Below are 20,092 nucleotides of genomic sequence, written 5' to 3'. Positions count from 1 at the left end.
CATCTAATTGCTCTATCGCTTCTTCTTGTGAGATTTTACCTAACCTTTTTCGTTTTTTGTCTGATATTTCGTTTCTTATAAATTGTGTTAGCTGTCCGATGTCTTTTCTCAGTTTTTCTATTCTGATCTGTAGCCTGTGTTGCCATGCTGGTTTTGTGGGTTTCTTCTGTGTGTTGGTTGGTTCTGATGTCTGCCTAGTGTGTATATTTAGTGTAGTGAGTGCTCCTATATAAACCAGTAGTTGTAACTCTTCCATAGTTGTGTTTTCATTTATTTTGTTGTGTATGATTGTGTTGATAGTTGTCATTGTTGTTTCGACTTGTGGGTTATTTGGGGGTCTATGCAAGAATGGTCTAATGTCTGTATTTGTGTCTTTGTATTCTATATACGTCAGCTGAAATTTTTCTTCTATATCTAACATGTGTGTCACTTCGTGTTCTATTTGTGCCTGTTCTGGTTGCTGTCTTAAGATCTCGTTTTCCTCTGATTGTTTAATTGATGTTCTTTGTTTGTTTTCTCTGGGATGTTTGAGTCCATTACTGTATTTTCTTCTTCCTCTGATTGCACATTATTTTGTTCCAGTATTTGTTGTACTTGTTGTTTGATGTTTTCTCATTCTGACTGTGGTATCCTGTTATTTTTTTATCATTACACGGATCTGATCAGCTAGTCGTTGTTCTGTTAAAAATTTTAATTCTGGGTACCTGGTAATAAATGTTGTGTATACTTGTGATCTGTATCCAGTTGTGTTGGTTCCTAAGTTTGTTGCTTGGTAATAACTGAACATGAGGTGTCGGTTAACTTCATCTGACCATCTCATCCTCTGTCTTTGTTTTCCTTCTAGAGTGGTTGCAGGAAGCATATCCTGCAAAACACCTCTATTTGGATTTAAATCATTTTCCATGTGGCTAGCAGTGTCGTTACCATTGTGGACGGGCATAGCGTCGTCCCCGACCATGACAGCTCTTGTCCAAGGCTTCATTAATTCTGTCCTGAACCAACTAATCACACTAAAAGGGGAGTTAGCCCTATTAGTGGTTTGTTCTATTCGTCGCCTTTTACGACTGGCAGAACATACCGGAGGCCTATTCCTTTCCCGGGCCTCCACGGGGTTTATTATTATTATCATTATTATTTTCCATTGCCGTACAATTTCATCAATGTACGAGGGTTGGAACTTTAATAGTGGCAATTATTTATTTACATCTCGTACAAAATAGATACGTGTTTCAAAGTTTTACTGATCTTCAAAGTAGTCATCAGCATTGTGTATAACCCACTGCCAGCAATATGGAAGTCGTAGGATACTCTTAGCAGTGCCAGTTGTGTTGACAGTTCAAGCGGCGCGGTCTATTGCCTGACGAATTTGTAGCAGCTCTGAGGCGAATGCCGCTAAGTGTTTCCTTCACTTTAGAAATCGAGTTGAACTTACGGAGGCTTAAGTCAGGGGAGTGCAATAGGTGGTATAGCACTTAGCACCTCCATATGTCAAACAAATCAGTAACAGCTTGCACTGTAAGTGCTTGAGCATTGTCCTGCAAAATGATGGTCAGGTCCTGCAGAAAGTGTCATCACTTCTGTCTCTAAGCCGTTAATTTTTGGAACACAACCTACGACCAGCTTACAGACAGAAGTAATGACGCTTTCTGCAGGACCTGACGATCATTTTGCAGGACAATGCTCAAGCACGTACAGTGCAAGCTGTTACTGATCTGTTTGACTGATGGGGCTGCCAAGTGCTGTACCACCTACTGCACTCCCCTGACTTAAGCCCCAGTAAGTTCAACTCGATTTCTAAACTAAAGGAAACACTTCACAGCATTGGCTTCAGATCTACTACAAATCCGTCGTGCAATAGACCGCGCCGCTCGAACTGTCAACACAACTGGCACTGCTAGGAGTATCCTACGACTTCCACATCGCTGGCAATGGGTTATACACAATGCTGGTAACTACTTTGAAGGTCAGTACAACTTTGAAACACGTATCTATTTTGTACGAGCTGCAACTAAATAGTTGTCACTATTAAGGTTCCAACCCACGTATATATTAAAGAGCGGTGGCGATTGTATTATTTTTTATTTTCTAAACTATCTATACAAGGTGTAATGGTATGCGTCTTCTTAATATCACCCGTAACAATTGTCTGTTTATTTTATCGAAGGCCTTTACATAATCTATGAAAAGGATGTGTATTCCTTTATTGTATTCCTTAGACCTCTCTTACTTCTTGTTGCATAAATGCATTGTCGGTACAACTTTTATTTTTCTTTTCCGATTCAATTTTGGCCTCCGGACAGAATGAAATCCGTTATGCATTTCAGTCTCTCAGTTATTATTCTAGCATGCGACTTATACGTCGAGTTCAGGAACGATATCCCTGTATAATTTTCGAAATTTTGTGAGTTGCCCTTCTTGAATATTGGTTATATAAGCGATATCCTCCATTATTTTGGTAATTCCTTCCTTATCCATCACAGATTCAGAAATTTAACAAACTTTGTTTTAAGTTATACTGAAGCGTATTTTATCATTTCGCTGTTAAAACCAACACTTCCTACTGTCTTTCGGTTCTTTGTATATCTGACACCTTGCTCTAATTCTTGGTATCCAATGTGATCTGGTTTCATCCCAAGACTTCCTCATTTTGCAAGTTCATTTCATCAGCGCACCTTTTTTGTTATAATACAGCGATTCTTTCTAGATCTACAGCTACATACAAACTCCGCAAGCCACTGTCTGATGTGTGGCGGAGGGTACCTTGTACCAAAACTAATAATTTCCTTTCCTGTTCCACTCGCAGACTGAGTAGTGGAAAAACGACTGACTGTATGCCTCCGTACGAGCCCTAATTCCTCTTGTCTTCGTAGTCCTTACACGAAATGCACGTTGACGGCAGTAGAATCGTTTGGCGATCAGCTTCAAATACCGGTGCTCTAAATTTTATTTATTTCATTAACCACTTGACCGGGCTGTTCCTTGCGTCGATATCTGTTCCCACCACGGCAGCATGTATGTGTACCAGTAAAACAAACACGTCACAATTTATTTATTTTGATAGTCTCATGAAGGTCTTTACAGCAGAAGCGAACGCATACATTATACTTTTCGGAAAATATTTCTCTCAAGAATTTTCTTGAGTAATACACTTCAAAAACAGGTTTCTGAACTACGCCTTGTAGGAGTAAAGTTGAGAAGAAAGAATAGAAATCTCAGTTGTAGGTTGGTACCCATCTGTGCACATGCGATCGTTGTTTCAGTGTACCCACATGTGAACTTACAAACAGTTCAGCACATTTCTTCGTCTCATTAATTATTATTGTTGTACATAGACTGAAATGGATACGCTGAACCTGCAACGGACGGAGAATTTAATGTAACTCATACATATCCCAAAGGCAGGGGGACAACCTCTGGTAGTAATGTTCGGGAAGCATTGGGAAGAAACATCAGTAACAATAAAAGTTTGAGGCTTGCTTAAATGGTATAATGATTAAGGGTACTGCTAGTGAGAAGCAGAAAATTCGGGTTTGAGTCCCGGTCTGGCACAACTTTTCGTTAGTCAAGACATATTCATTACATCGCTTGTTCCCCATTTCTGATCAGCTATCAATGAAATCATTTCATACCATTACATCGTCACTGTCACGATCATCATCATAATCATAATCGTCGTCGTCATCATCATCATAATTATCGTCGTCGTCATCGATCCAGTAACATAATAGTTGTATAGAAAAGTGTGCGAAGTCTTTGTTCAAGAAACTCATCTGAACAGCCGTCAGCGGAGGCCGAGTTCACAAGGAACGCTTGTCGTGATAGTAACAACATGGCATTGCTTAATTTGTCAGTCCTGCTACAGTTGCCTTTAAAATTGATACTTTTGATTACGTGAAGACCTTTACAGTGCGCAAACTACCAAATTACGGATAATTCTTACAACCAAGCTGGTTGGAGCCTTTAAAAGTCACAGCAATATCTGGGGATATTAATGCTTTTATGGAAATGCGCAAGCTGCCCTGCAGTGCGCGGAGATTAACTAGGTGCTGTTGATACTTGAGGCCAAACAACCTCCACACTCCAACCGCTGTTCGCAGTCGAATTACAATCCTACTTAATTCTTGATGGCGAAGGAATTACTCAACGATACACGCAAATCATCAGCGACGATATCCTAGTATCACGCAAAAAACAAAGCCTCACTGTATTTCATACACAGGGTGTCCCAGGATGAACGGTCAGTATTAAGGGATACGACATAAACGATCATTCGAAGCAAGAAAGTTAGTAAATATGTGCTCTAAATGTATTCTCAAGAGCTATGAGCACATGTTCAACAGAAGAGATGTTTCACAGTAGCGAAGATGAAGCAGTACTCCTAGCTCTTACTGTATGCATTTTAGAGCTCAAGTTTACTACACTTTTTTGCTTCGAATGATCGTTCCTGTCATATACCTGAATACTTACTATTCCTCCCGGGACACACTGTATTTGCATCAATGTACACTATGTCTACTCCCTTCCGTAGACGACTTTCAAGAATCTGAATGGGTAAGGTTCCCTGCGTGCTGGGAGCATACTGTGCTACATACTGGTACTTGTATGGCTTATTACGCTTTCTTTATGGAGGCAGCAAGCTAGATTTACAGACTGTCAATCCAGATAAACCAGTTCTCTTACCTGAGTATATTGATCTGTTCGACATTGAATCCCTTTGCAAAGAGATGGTGCAGGAAGACGTACTACTGACAGCAGGATTTACGAAAGACGAATCCAAAAGCAATGAGAAAGCGTGAAGGCTTCAGAAAGCCTCTGGGTACCCTAACTTGTTCCAAGACGCTACTGTTTGACGGTTTTTGCACAACAGAATAACTGGGGTCGCGTTAAAGAAGTAAAAATAAGTAAATGAACACAAAAACAAGCGACTTAGTAGTTCTTATCACTCTGAAATTAATAATTGTATGCCGAGAAGACAAACGACCAAGGCGTGGATAAAGTGTTTAATGACTCCCCTTCAGTTATCAGGCAATGCTTCATGAACGAGCTACAGGCCGGTATCGTTACTTCATTACATCCTATGATCTAACAAGTAGACTTTAGATTTGGAAGAAATGGCACATACAGCTGCTCTATCTCACCCAGCGCATAGACGGTGGTTTCGAGAAGTGGGATCTTACAGCAGCTTATGACAAAGTGCACCACAAAATGGTGAGGCTGAAGCTGTACAACACCGCAAAAGATTATAAAATGGCTCTGAGCACTATGGAACTTAACATCTGAGGTAATCAGTCCCCTAGACTTAGAACTACTTAAACCTAACTAACCTAAGGACATCACACACATCCATGCTCGAGGCAGGATTCGAACCTGCAACCGTAGCAGCAGCGCGATTCTAGACTTAAGGGCCTATAACCGCTCGGCCACAGCTGCCGGCGCAAAAGTAGTTTCATTCTCTCCTGCAGAACAGTAGTTGGAGGCATCACTTCCACAGTAGTATCCCGCCCCGTTTAACATCTACACAAACGACCAGCCAAAACCTCATAACAACGTAAGATTCATTTATATTATCGACCTGACTTCAGCAGTTCAGTGCAATGACTCTGAAATGGCGGAAATACTACCGACAACAGAGCTTTATGATCTGTAAGTACATAACAAAAATCATTGTTAGGGCCAAATGCTACGAAGGTATACGTGTGTTCACATAGACTTAGTGATCACGGAGGCCAATAGATCGTTTCACACAGTTTGGAAACGTGGGCGATTGGAGCACTGTCTTAGTCTTAGGTATTTGGGGGTTACCGCAGTTGTAACTTTTAACACACGCAAACCACTCTGCTGTTACAAGACAGAAGAATCAGCCCAAAACAACTTCGGCCGGATGGACCGTGAGTCGACCTCCCAGCCTCTGAGGCTCATCAGCAGCAGACACAGCCCTCCAATCACCGGTCCACGACTTGACTGGATTGAGTACTGGCTCCGTCCGATCGCAGGGTCGCCTCCTCCCGACGTCGCCGCTGTGTCATTCTGCCGGAAGCGCTGACCTCGGCGCATTCTCGCTTGCCGCCACGGCCTAGCTGTAGCGATTGACCGCCGCCTCCCGCCTCCTACAGACGCTATATCTACGCCTATCGGACACGGAAGTCAATAAATTATCGGTCACTACTGACTGCCTACATCTTCAGCACCTACTCTCCACCACCGCCAGGGAACCACTCGCTCACACCCCCAGTCCACACCCCTTACAAGTGGTGTCAGCAATGATCGCATCATCCTTTACACATATAGCCACAATGGCTAACACCAAAAACTTGGTAGTAGGCCTAACCTTTCTTGGCAAATTTGTAAGAAGTCCTTTGGCCCATAGAGAACTTGACAGGTAGTTTTTCAGAAACCATATTTATCAACTGCAATGCTTCGGTGGAAGATGTCCGAACGAACAGACATCATGCGGAATCCACAGCTGTGGCGTTGGGTGGGAATGTGGCTCGGCCGAGGCCGAGAAGCGTGGCGTGATAATCCACGCAATTGGGATAAACGCTGTGTCTGGGTAGCACAGTGTTAACGCAACTGCCTAGTAAGCAGGACATCCCGGGTTCGAATCCCGCCCTGGCACACATTTTCACTCGTCGCCGCTGATTCCGCGTACAGTCCCGATGCAGGTAGCATCTATAGTTCCTTCCCTTTCCATGCCTTCAATTTACATAATGTATGGAATTTAGAGCCCGAGGAATACTCTTGCTTCATCTTTCTAATTGTCAGCTACGCGTACCGCTTGAAATCTGAATAGATACAAAGTTATCCGCAAGCGTACTACTTGCAGATGCATCACCCACCTGTCACACACTGTAGAACGGACACAAACACAGTCATCCATTGCACGCGCAACCTTCCATTGTTCCTTCACTTCTTTGAAGTAGAGGCTTCAACGATACGTTGCTCCAGTAAGCCCAGTTGTATAGATTTCAAGATCATGTTCGTCGTCATACGCAGATAGCTAGATGCTGAACATCCACCGTACCAAGTGACCATTCATCATCTGACTGGAAACGAAGCCAAATCACGAAATGATTAATGGAGAACCGATATAAACCACTTTCTGCTGATTTGTAGAGCTTGAAGCCACCTGCAGCAGATAACGAAGCTGCTATCTCTTATTGAAAAGTCCTACTCCCTCCGATAGTTCGACTCCGGAAAAAAAAATTTATAATACGCACTAGAGTCTGATAAAATCTGAGTTGAAGTTAGTTCATAAGCTACATGAAAAGTTGGTCGTTACGAAAATTCTTTATTTTCAGGTGCATCGAGAAAACTATAAAATGGAATGATTTATCAATCACCACAGTAGTTTCTTAAAACGACCTGCTCTTTTTTATATAAAGATGTTCTTGTCCCGTAAAGTGCTACATTACAAGCCCGTCAAAAAGTTCAAAATGAGATACACACGGAATCCGCACTGAGAGCCAAAGTTTGTCGGTATGATTCCTTAAGCAACTTTCGTTTCACTGTACTATTATTTAATGAGAGATTCTTTTTTCTTCCTTTTGTGTTGGTTTTGATGGATGATAAATAACGCTCGTGGTAGGCTAGGAAAAGTGGATGGTTCTTTTAATTAAATTGTTCGGATCCACGTTCGAAAAATATTAGATCCTTTTTTTTTCATTCCACCCCTACTACCCACCTTCCCCCTCCTCTTCTCCTGCCTCTCCACGTCTGTCTCCTTATGCAGAGAAGATGGATTTGTTTGTGCAATAATGTACTGACTTTATTTGTCTGAAGTGAGTGTTGGAGGAGGGGGGAGGGAAACACTCTTTCTTGAGCTTGGATACAGTAACGAACTTTCAAAGTTTTCCACGAACATTTGCAAACTAAGGCGGCATTTACTGCAAACACTGTTCGAAGCCTATTTTAAGACAGTCACTGGCTACTGGATCTTTTAAGATAGCCTGCCGGGGGTGGCCGAGCGTTTCTAGGCGCTACAGTCTGGAACCGCACAACCGCTACGGTCGCAAGTTCGAATCCTGCCTCGGGCATGGACGTGTGTAATGTCCTTAGGTTAGTTAGGTTTAACTAGTTCTAAGTTCTAGGGGACTGATGACCTCAGAAGTTAAGTCCCATAGTGCTCAGAGCCATTTTTTTAAGATTAATAGGAAAAATATCTGTTTAACATGGAAGTTTGGTTCAGCATAAGCTATATTTTTAGTGGCCCGAATTTCTTGTAGCTCCTTCGCCTGAACGAATGGTAAATTTTCCTACTCGAAGTCAGGTAGTTTCGTGAGCAATGACGTACGTGACCGTGAAAACCAGGCGTTTTGGGATCACAATCGGTGCCTGTTCTGATTTTCCACGTTTTCGAAGCTGCTGTTAGCAAACTGCTAAAGTCTATAGCAGTAAACTGAATGTTAAGAGAGGGGTCATGTGTCACAGTGCTGAATCTAGGAAGAAAACGAAAGCAGGAGTCTTTAACTAAACTGTCGCCTGACTAGACACATATTTACACCATCAGAGCTTCCCTCGACAGTTTCTTCGCCAAATTCAAGTTTGCTACCACTCACAGTAAACTAAAGCGTATGAAATGTGGGTGGATTTTAGTACATGTCAAATGAAAATACCTGATAATTACGACACGTAATCACTACAGTGAATTTGTTAACTGCAAGATCTCACTTGGAGATAAGAAATTCAGGATACTTGTACGGTTTCCTACCAAGACACCGGCCGCTTTAGAAAGTGAATACTGAACTGCCAAAAACCTGTGAAGAGAGTTCGGCACTGTGGAAAAGAGTGAGATGTGACCCTAAATTTAAGATAGTGAATGCTGCTCCTTAATTCCCTTCAGTAAACCAGCACGATGCTCACGTTAACTTCGTTTTTAAGATGTCTTACTACAAATCAAAATCCAGGCAAAAATACAAAGATATCACCTCTCCGGAATACGCAAATTCCCTACCATTTCTTACATCCGCGTACACCCACAATCTACAGTTTTTGGCTTCTGGAACAACAAAAGGCTCCACCTTCGGGCCGTAGCGCGGCAAACACAAACTCTCACAACAATGACGACGCTTTCTTAGCAGACGAGACAGTTTGAGGAGAGTTGTGTACATTATGAACCTGTGAATCGTATATTGCATTTTAAGTGAAACGCTGGGATGCGGAATCAGACAGGCATCTGCAGGAGGAGCGTTGAAAATTTCCTTAATCCACACTCAGGCTGGAAAAAAATAGGTCATTAAAACCAACGTCGGGTTCCGAAAATTGAAGATATATGTCTCTATTACAGCGACATCTTTAGAAGTGGAGAAACTGGTTGAACCTAAGCAAGTCTTTGCTTTGTGCAAGGAATCATTTCGGAATTCATCGGAATTGTCTATGGAAAATTTAAACCAAAATGGAGGGACAAAGACAAACCTACGGACTGCCTTTAGTGAGCCACTTCGTTATGTTAGGAAAAACCATCTTTAATAAACGTGTAATTTACAAGAATGATGAATGCGTGAATTTAAAATATGATTTTCCACAGGTGTACGGATAGGTATCCTAAAAACCTGCGCAGCAAAAATATGGGAGCAATCGAATGAATGTTGTATTATGACGTTTGGAATTAGACTTATGAGATCGTATAAGCCTCCAAGAAAAACTAAATTTTGGGAAAAGAACGTGCTGGATACAAAAAAAGTGAGTATACAGAGGTCGAAGAGGGCATGGACAGAGAATGCACGACCTGATCAAGAAACTACAGACATTGGGTGAAACTACCTTGCGATACGATTCTATCAATAAGGTTCACCATCGTGGTTTTTGTGACGAGAGCTTTAATAATTAGTCTCTAGCGCAATGTCAGGCGCGTATTTACCAACTGTGTTGAAAAACGTGAGAGTTTACTTACCCGCGTGTTGTTGCGCTCGGCTTTTAGCTCAGCTATTTCTTCATCGCGTTCCAAGAGATGCTCTCTAGCTTGGTTCAGCTCTTTAGTAAGGGTGGCGAACTCCTGTAAAAGAAATAAATAGTTTAACCCATAGAAAATCATAATTATGCTAGCTAACAAGACTGCGAATCGAAATATACGCCGAGAACTGATTCAGAAGCTTTCGAAGGTAGACACATCTTCTCTAGATTACGACATTAATTTTACTCAGTGTTCCATGTATTAATATTCAGCAGACAAAAAAAAAGCTCCAGCAAATAATTCGCGCCAATGGAGGCAGGTACTTACCCGTCTGTGAGAAGAGAAGATGTCAGCTCATTGGACACAAATCACACAAATAACTTACTCCAACAACTGCATTACTTCATATTTTACGACATCACTGCGTCAGCCAACAATTTCCTTGACAAATATGTATGTGATTTCTGTTCTTTCGGACATATTCGAAAAACACAGACACCACATATATATAATTAAGGCGATGACGGCCAATGATCTCTTCAGTGCGGATGCACACCAGACTCAAATTCTTGCGGGAACCTGTGAAATGCTGCGAGTAGTGAGGATTATGGGCAAGCGGCACTACATTAGTAGTGTGTGGATAAGCCGAGAATTTGGGTCTCACGTGAGGCGTGCTGGGGTTTGTCGTCACTGTGTCCGGATGGCTTAGTGGTCAGATCAACTGCCTACTGAGCAGGGGATCTGGGTTCGAATACCGAACCGGCAACAAATGTTCATCTTGATTTAAAAATCAATGCCCACTCGCAGGCAATGTCTGTAATCCCATTGTAACTTAATGAGCAGCTTACACATTTCCTCTATTATTGTGGTTCAAACGTCTAGCTTAACTGATAAACTCTTGTGCTCAACATTTTATCTATTTATATATTTATTGCTATTTCTTCACGACCTGACCTCTTGAATCTCTGCTGTAAGTGTTTACCACACAAATGGCAGTGGATTAGAATCTGTTACTGCTTAAATTAATATAAAAATTCCTTGTAGCAAATCTTAATTTAACATAACATAATGAGAATACAAATAAAATCAAACTGATATGTACCCAGCACCAACTAAAGGTATGAAACAGAATGCCACCCACGTACAATATCTTGTTCTATCTCGGAAAGACTTGGAGTATTTACAGTCCCTAGCCTGAGTAGCTACACTGAATCGGCACTCTTTGGTGGTTACGTGTTTCGACACTCTTCGAAACTCTGTACGTGTTGCCGCTGTTCTGTTCAAAACAACCAGAAATGTAAAGTGACGTTCAAATACAAACTAACATGTATCACTGGAGAGAGGTGTTCCGATGAACACTAAAATTCTTGTTTACGTCGAAAAACATTGATCACCTTATTTAAAAATATAACTGCGCAGGAGAAGGAGCCTAGGCCTTTTAATAGGAAGCATTGCGGCACTCACCAGTAACTATTTGGAAAGGTCATGTAAATCCCAACTCAAGAAGAGCACGAACACATTGAGTCAAAAACTGAATAATTTTATGGCTGTTAATCGAAATACTATCACTATTTTCATTTGCACGTCAACCTACAGTGTTTTAGTAGCTTATGAATTTCAGAGACAATTAACACATGTTTATGATGATACTTTTACGCAAGACTCTAGTCACCACTTTAACAGCAATTTCACGATGAAAGAGCCTAGCACAACAACACACAGAACAGTCCCGCTGAATTAAGTTACAGATTCCCTAGACCATTTTCTCTTTAACACAGTTCTTTCGAGCAGTTAAACGCCACCGTTTTGCAGTTCCTATGTCTTCTAGGAAACTACCCAACACTTACAAAATTAAAGGGTGATCTTACGAAAAATTCATTTACTCTTATTGCGACGCACAAGTTCGAAATTTGGTGCCTATAAGCTTGTTCTGTAATGGTGCATAAACGGGCCGCTCTGCGACATCACCCTGGGGCTCGGAGACGCCCAGTGTTGAAATCACGAGGGTTTCTTACGGGTGGGCGAGGAAAACATTCCACACACACTGCTGCTCAGAATCTACACGAAAATGCATCAGGTGGTGTCATAAGTCACGTGAATTAAAAGCTACTTCCCTAGGACGTTCTTCTTCACATACTTCACAGTCGAATACAGCAGTTGGCAGTACATTGTGCAACAGTGCCACGTTCTTGACGCCCTTGGGCACTGCTGACACCCCCGAGACGATTCAACCCTTGTCCAAGGATATTATGGGGTTGCAACCCCACTGAACGTCTCTCTCCCCTGTGGAGTGTAATGTGACCGCAGATTTTGCTCTTTTATATAGGGGTAATTACTGGGGACCGTTCAAAACCATTCGACGAAATGCGAACGTGATCCGAAACTGAGAAAGGTGTTTAGTCTTCTTCACGCCTCCATTTTTCCACACATTCCTGTGGCATGTGAACTGGAGAGGGGAGTGACAGTGACATTTGCGTGAGTAAAACGGCGAAGTGTTCCTCTAAGACCTCAGTTCGGGAACACACACGGTATCACTTGTGCACCTGTGTTGGAGACAACGAAAGTCTGCACAGATACTCTCATCCACCACTGCCTACCAGTTAGTAGGACAAGCAACCCTTAAGACTTTAGCGCGTGCTCGCTGTATGCAAATTCCTAACGGTCTCAAGAGGGTTGCCTACCCCGCCGACGGTTAGGAATCGCCGGATGGGTCTCTCTGCACAGATAAATTTGTAAAATGCCCAGCAAAAATGTACGGGTGGCGCCGAGATTGCTGCTAAACTGGGGAGCCTTAGACGGTCCCCTTGTCATTTTATTCAACGTTGCATCCTCCCATGCACACACCACAGGAGGACGCAAATAAGGAGGGCTGGAAAGGCATAAACACCCTTTGCGGTTTCGGACGACGTTCAGAGTTCGTCGAATGGAATTGAAAGGTCCCTTGTGGTCGCCCTCTCCCCTTTCATAACAGAACAAAAATTGCGGTCCCGTTGCACTCGAAAGGGCCGAAATGAAGTCCACTGGTGTTGCAGCCCTGTGATGACCTTAGTGAAGGGTTCAATTGTCCGGGGGTTTCAGCAATGTTAAAGCTTGTAAAGAACATCATCCTGTTGCACATCGCAATGACAGCTGTCATTTTCGACTGCGAAATGTGTGAAAATGAACGTCCCAAGGGAAGGGCTGGTTCCATACACGCCATTTATGACACCCCCTGAGACGTTTTCGTGCCGATTCTAAGCAGCAAAGTATCCAAAATGTTTTCTTAAGCCACCCATAAGAAAACAGTGCGATTTCAACGCTGGGCGTCGCGGTACTTACGTGGTCGCAGAGGAGTCGACATAACAGGTGAGACGTGGATAAGGAGAGGCGTGACGATCTTCCCATTGTGTGGCACGTCCGATGGCTTTGGATGGGAATTGGGGTGAGAAACGTCTAAGATGTGGCCTTTTTTTCCGCATGTATCCACACCTGGCTGTTTGAAGCATCGTCGTCCCCGAGGGTGACGTCGCATAGCGCCACGTAATCGCACCATTACAGAGGAAGATTGTAGGTACCTTCGAGCGAAATTTCGCAGATTGGCACCACAATGGGAGAAAATGGCGAGTTATCAAAAAGTGAAGTACTTCGCTGAATAAGAGTAATACGAGAAAGTTCACACAGAATTTACATGACTGACTTACCTCGTGCGGTAGGAGGCTCAAGCGGTATAGAGAATGTTTACCCAATTATTCGATGGTAACCACACTGTGCAACATGAGGCGTGATATAAAAATGCTTGTACAAAAAATGCCTGTTTTCTCAGTGTGTATATTATCTTAAGTAGCTGAGGAAACTGTGGCACGTACAGAACTGTAGGAAAAAGTATGAAGTGATGGTTCAAATGGCTCTGAGCATTATGGGACTTAACATCTGAGGTCATCAGTCCCCTAGAACTTATAACTAATTAATCCTAACCAACCTATGGACAGCACACACATTCATGCCCGAGGCAGGATTCGAACCTGCGACTGTAGCGGTCGCGCGGTTCCAGACCGCGGATAAGGAAAACAAGTATATCATGGGATCACTGGGATTAATTAAATATACAACATGCGTAATGGTGCACATTAAAATACATTAACCTTTCTGGGCCCGAGCAATAATATTCGGAACACAACCTCAATGGAACATCGAGCATTAAATCTTTTCGCCATCAGACACGTGTTGGTAATTAATAATTGACGTGTAGGTAACAGACACTGGATGATAGCAACATGTTGCCGAAACGCGTCTTGAAAATAAACATCGGAAAGTAAACGTGACTGACGTTGAGAAATTGTTGTTTTAAGAATCTCAAAAACGATTATTTATTTAGACATGGGAGACGCCTGTGGAAGGACAGTATAACGACGCTGTAGCGGCAGTATTGAATCACAGCGACGAGCGGCCAGTGGCGAACACGCGAGCCCGCTCGTTGGCACGGAACACCGCCTGCAGCGCGTCATAGCCCGCACGCACACCGCCAGCCGCAGCCCACACAGCCTGTCTTCCACTATGCTACATTACATTACGCATATTGTCTCTAATACCACGAAAAAGGCAATATTTGTTCAATGGCATCACATTCAATCGTCACAAAAACAACTTAATCACCCAAAAATCTGATGACGTCTGCTTCCTGATTTAAGTTCGGATGCTTACTGTACTACTTTCTGATTATTATGAAGAAACGCCGTAAAGGCAATCTGTCGAGTCTAAAATTTCTAATTCAAGGTATTACTGTACGCTTAATACCGATGGGACGCATTTGTTTATCCTACGTACAATCAACAACTGGACATTCGGGTATTCGCAGTCGTTAAGGAATGCCTTGCTACGACACACTTTGCGACCGATGAGGATTTTCTGCATATTGTCAACTACTTGAATAACAAAGCGACTGCACGGCAAGCGAATGGAATACTTCACCTCGTGCCGGCCGGTGTGGCCGAGCGGTTGTAGGCGCTACAGTCTGGAACCGCGCGACCACTACGGTCGCAGGTTCGAATCCTGCCTCGGGCATGGATGTGTGTGATGTCCTTAGGTTAGTTAGGTTTAAGCAGTTCTAAGTTCTAGGGAACTGATGACCTCTGAAGTTAAGTCCCATAGTGCTCAGAGCCGTTTGAACCTTCACCTCGTATCTAGGTACGGCGAACGCTTCGGTAGTCACAGTGACTACGTTGTGAAGTTAATGAAATTATGTAATCGTTGGTTTGTTAGTAGTATTGTTAATAAATACATTTGTATTTCCTATATTCTTTACCTTATGAATGATATGAATGACCAACGCTGTTCTCACAATGCAGAAGTCGTATCTTTGTAGTCTCGGACCAAGTTCACTAATGAACCACGGAAAAGTCATAAGAGATTGCCTCTATCTTCGAGTCTATACGTACGTACTTTTTATTATTGCAGGACTAACACTGAAAATTGAGGGCCAAAATCTGTAGAAGCTAATGATCGTCTTACCGCACAGAAACGGACTTTATAAATATTTTTCCAATTATCATACTGTTTCTGAGAAAATTATTTGCAGAACACTTCTCAGATAGGTAAGTTAATAAAATATGACGCTATTTGAAGGGCCCAAAGCAGATGTCAACAGCATTTCTCTGCCACCTTCATCAAAACGTAACACGGGCTAGAGTACTATTCAGTTAATACGATACTTCCTCAAATTTTAAGGTTGATAAAAACAGCAACAAACGAGGACTTTTATAAAAGTTACTGTTTTCCGTTCTGAACAGACAGCCTAACGAAACATCGTACGATTTCAATAACGGAATACTACTGAGAACCCCGTTGCGTCCAAATTCAAACGTTTATGCACTATTAATTAGAAATGGTTGCCCTATGAACAACCTAAACTCCGCTTATGCAGCAGATTTAGGTCCTTAATACAACGGCAAGGTGAAAGTTCTCGACCTGGACAGGTACATACGTACACAATTTTGTTCTTGATGTGTTCGAACATTTTCGCAATACTTCATGTCCAAAGGCTGAGGAGTAGTTTAATTTAAAAGCTCAGTGTAGAAACTCTGTTGTCTATGTTTCGTTGAATTGATAAAGTAGACTGCAGTACGGATCTACATTTCTTTGTTTTGGAACAGTTTAGAGCCAACAGGAATTCATCCAAAGTTGGTGAATGTTTATGAAAAGACTGCTCCTTCAATCCCATCACTTGCCTTATTTCATCATCATCATCATCATCATCATCATCATCTTATTTCTCTCCAAGACGATACATGCGAATAAAAATCTCAATACTGCCATTACAAACGAAAATGTCGAGCAACTGCAAAATTGGACGAGTGTGTGTAAAATAGCTGACACAGTCATTCCCGGGATGTTCCAGACGATTAATTAACTATGGGAATAGTTCGAGCCAACTGTGCGACGCGTTTTCTGAAGCTGAACAAAACAAAGGATAAAGTAAATTTCCATGAGTGCTGATCTTTTTTTATTTTTTAATCGGATTGACTGTGCGCAGCGATTTCTTTCTCTGCGTGAGACGACAGTTCACTACTTCGAGTCAGAAACGGAACGCAATGAAAGCAGTGGGTGCAAGGTGATACATCTGTCTGAAAAAAGACGAGGTCTAATTCATTTGGCGAATAAGTTTACTGCCAGTGTTTGATTCAAAAGGGACTGCACATATCGATTACCTTGCAACGAATAAAACAAGAACGGATGAATACCACACAAGTCTTGTAGCGGCTATGATGAAGAAATGTGAAAATTGCCAAAGAACGAGTGGGAAAAAAGTCATCTTGCAACTGCACAACGCACCTACACTGACAGTTGCTTCGGTACTTGAAAAATATAGATTCTTGAAGTACGCACTGAACTACCTTAACTCTGTGGTATCTCTAAAAACGAAAGCAGTGGAGAGTAGCAAATAGACTTCCTGAAAGATCAGCACTGTGAACTAGATACTCGACATAACTGAGTGCACCTCAATGTTAGAGACTAATCCAGTCTCTATTGGAGAAAGAAGCTTCGAGCCACGCCTGACTCGCACAATCGGTGAAAGCAGTGCCAGCGAAAGGAGAGTGAGCAGGCTCGAATTCCTGTCGGCCACACAATTATTCTTGTCGGCCACAGAATTTCAGAGTCAGGAAAGCTCAATACAATAGAAATTCCACCGCCAAATAATAACCACGACATGTGCTCTTACAGCTGTGAATGCCATCTTTCTTCCAATGCATTTAAAGAAAACATAAAAACCTAGCTGCAAAGAAATTAAAGATGATGGCTTCGATACTGTATTCTAAAGGCGTGTTATCGTGTTACACCAGTCTCACTATTAAAAAAAATTTCGTAGTCAATGTTACACAATACGTACATCATTCAGACTGAAGCAAAGCGGCCTGGGGCAACATACTGTTACCGCACTGTCATTTGGAAATAAAAACGTGGTTATAAAAATGTATGCATGCGATAATATCCAATAGCTTTAAACACCGATTTATACCTGATGTCATACTACAAAACAATGCTACACTTTTTATTTGTTGTTTACTTTCTCCAATATCATTTACAAAAAAAAATGGGTCAAATGGTTCTGAGCACTATGGGACTCTACTTCTGAGGTCATTAGTCCCCTAGAACTTAGAACTAGTTAAACCTAACTAACCTAAGGACATCACACACATCCATGCCCGAGGCAGGATTCGAATCTGCGACCGTAGCGGTCTCGCGGTTCCAGACTGCAGCGCCTAGAACCGCACGGCCACTTCGGCCGGCAATATCATTTACAACTTAAGGGACTAGTTAATGTACCTCTCACGAAAATGTCACTTAGCTTGTGGAACAGAAGTAGACATGGGGCGCAGTATTAGTGAAATGTGTGAAAGTTGCTTTCTTACATTATGTTACGAGAGATTGTGAGATGGGACATGGCGACCCGCCTTGAACGTTGGGTATATATCTCAATCTGACATCAGAAGCCTAGCCTTCGGAAACACAATTGTTGAGCTTACATGTAGTGCAACAGATGGCTGGGAAGGTGGACATGCATCTTTAGATTGGAGGCGGTGCCTTTGTCTAGCGGGAGGTAACGCGGCAAGGCAGAAGCCCGTGTACGCGCACGCGATGAACCGGCACACATTAAGCGTGGCGTGCTGATTATATCACACACGGCCAATGGCACGCCACACCAGTAGCTGAAGCGAGTCAATAACAACGTGAGTACAGTTTCTTCGGATGACTAACACGTGGACTCTTATGTGTAGCGCGCTCAGGGGACTGCGATCAATAGCCTGTGACGTGCAGCACTGCTTTGATCTGGCAACACAAAACGACTCTATTAATAATTGGTGGTCGATGAAAACCCGCCTCCCAGTTACGCAGATGCCACCACACTGCGTTTTTATTGGTTGCTTCATTCAGTTCAAGCCTTGGTGAATAAAGGTTCAAACCATTCAGCGTTGACAATAACATCATCATTCCCTTCTCTAATACTATCGAAAATACGCATAGCATTATACATCCGCAAACATCCTCACGTACATAAAAGGAAACGCAAACAAACTCCTTCCTCAATACACTGCCGACAGGACCTGTAAACATGATTAAGAGATGATATTACCGCTACGTAAGTTGTTCTTCGTGGTAGAAGTGGGTCTTCCGTCTCTAAACACGAAGCACTGCTTACCAGATAAAACAAACGGGATTGAATCGACTGTGAGCACCACCATCACAACCACATCATCCGCATTCTTCAAATGGTTCAAATGGCTCTGAGCACTATGGGACTCAACTGCTGTGGTCCCCTAGAACTTAGAACTACTTAAACCTAACAAACCTAAGGATATCACATACATCCATGCCCGAGGCAGGACTCGAACCTGCGACCGCAGCGGTCGCGCGGTTCCAGACTGCAGCGCCTTTAACCACTCGGCCACTCTGGCCGGCCCGCATTCTTCAACCTAATATGTCGAGAGCAAAGAAAATCATTAAGACTGGGGCATAAAGCGTTTTCGCTGAATGTGGCCCGAACAAACTTCAGAATAATGAGCTTTAGCAGAATATCACGACTAGTTGCATATTAAAGCCAGATATACTTTATCCGAATAAAACCAGGGAAAGGTTGAGGTGGAGTTCGACTACTGATACCTGCGTCGAAGAGACAGCAATGGTAACCGTAGGAAAGAAAGAGCCCAACAGAACTATGCGAAGCAGCAAGTAGAAAGGACGGGTCTGCTTGCATCAAAAACACGTCACTCAAGCTAGATACTTTTCAAAGTGGTTCAAAAATGGCTCTGAGCACTATGGGACTTAACATCTGTGGTCATCAGTCCCCTAGAACTTAGAACTACTTAAACCTAACTAACCCAAGGACATCACACACATCCATGCCCGAGGCAGGATTCGAACCTGCGATCGTAGCGGTCGCGCGGTTCCAGACTGAAGCGCCTAGAGCCGCTCGCCCACTGCGGCCGGGTTTTCAAAGTGGTGTGCGACTGATTTTCGTATGTATCATTACGGATTTAGCAATCAAGGTATAACATCCACCATGCTGTAGTCACCTCAATGTTTTGGGGCCTGGTGGTCCAGCGGGAGAAGGGTAGCCGCGTAGTCTGAGGCGCCTTGCCACGGGTCGCGCGGCTCCCCCAGTTGGCGGCTCGAATCCTCCCTCGGGCATGGGTGTGTGTTATCCTTAGCGTAAGTTAGTTTCAGTTAGAATATGTCGCGTGTAAACCGAGGGATCGATGAACTCAGCAGATCAGTCCCATAGGAACTTATCACGAATTTTCAAATTTCCTGGTGGTCCAGCAGTAAAGTGTACGCCTAAAGCCGAAAGGCCACGAGATCGAATCTCGATCGGATTTTTCGATCTACGTTTTAATTCAATGTTCACCGCTGATTGGTGTGGAGATTTACCAGAAACGGCACGTGGTTTCGATTCCACGAGGAACTGTAGATCCCCTTTCCCGAGTTGTATAACCGTGGTATGTGGCCGAAGTGGAGCCCATTCGAAAGACTTGCACGGAGTCACTGAGCCGCACGAAATTATTACCCTCTAAATGTCATTCCAACTCGACAGAATTTATGTTGTGTTTATTAACGCCTTAACTTTCCCAAACTTAACAATTACGTGCAATTTTTAAGAATTGTTTGTAATTTGCAAGGGTACTCTTTATTAAAATGTAGTCTTTCCATAATAAGTCTGATCATTTATGG

At 42.8% G+C, this 20,092-nt stretch overlaps 1 protein-coding gene across 1 annotated transcript in view; it reads right to left on the bottom strand.

Moving 5' to 3' along the window:
* The window catches only part of LOC124556050 (liprin-alpha-1), a 406,425-nt gene that overhangs the window by 377,591 nt on the left and 8,742 nt on the right, over positions 1 to 20,092 (bottom strand). Inside the window, exon 2 of the mRNA XM_047130083.1 lies at positions 9,890 to 9,991. Coding sequence (XP_046986039.1) covers positions 9,890 to 9,991 — 102 coding nt within the window. The remainder of the gene's footprint in view (positions 1 to 9,889; positions 9,992 to 20,092) is intronic.

Source organism: Schistocerca americana, chromosome X (genome assembly GCF_021461395.2).
Source record: "Schistocerca americana isolate TAMUIC-IGC-003095 chromosome X, iqSchAmer2.1, whole genome shotgun sequence".
Classification (NCBI taxonomy): Eukaryota; Metazoa; Arthropoda; class Insecta; order Orthoptera; family Acrididae; genus Schistocerca; species Schistocerca americana.
This window is presented reverse-complemented; position numbering and strand designations above follow the sequence as displayed.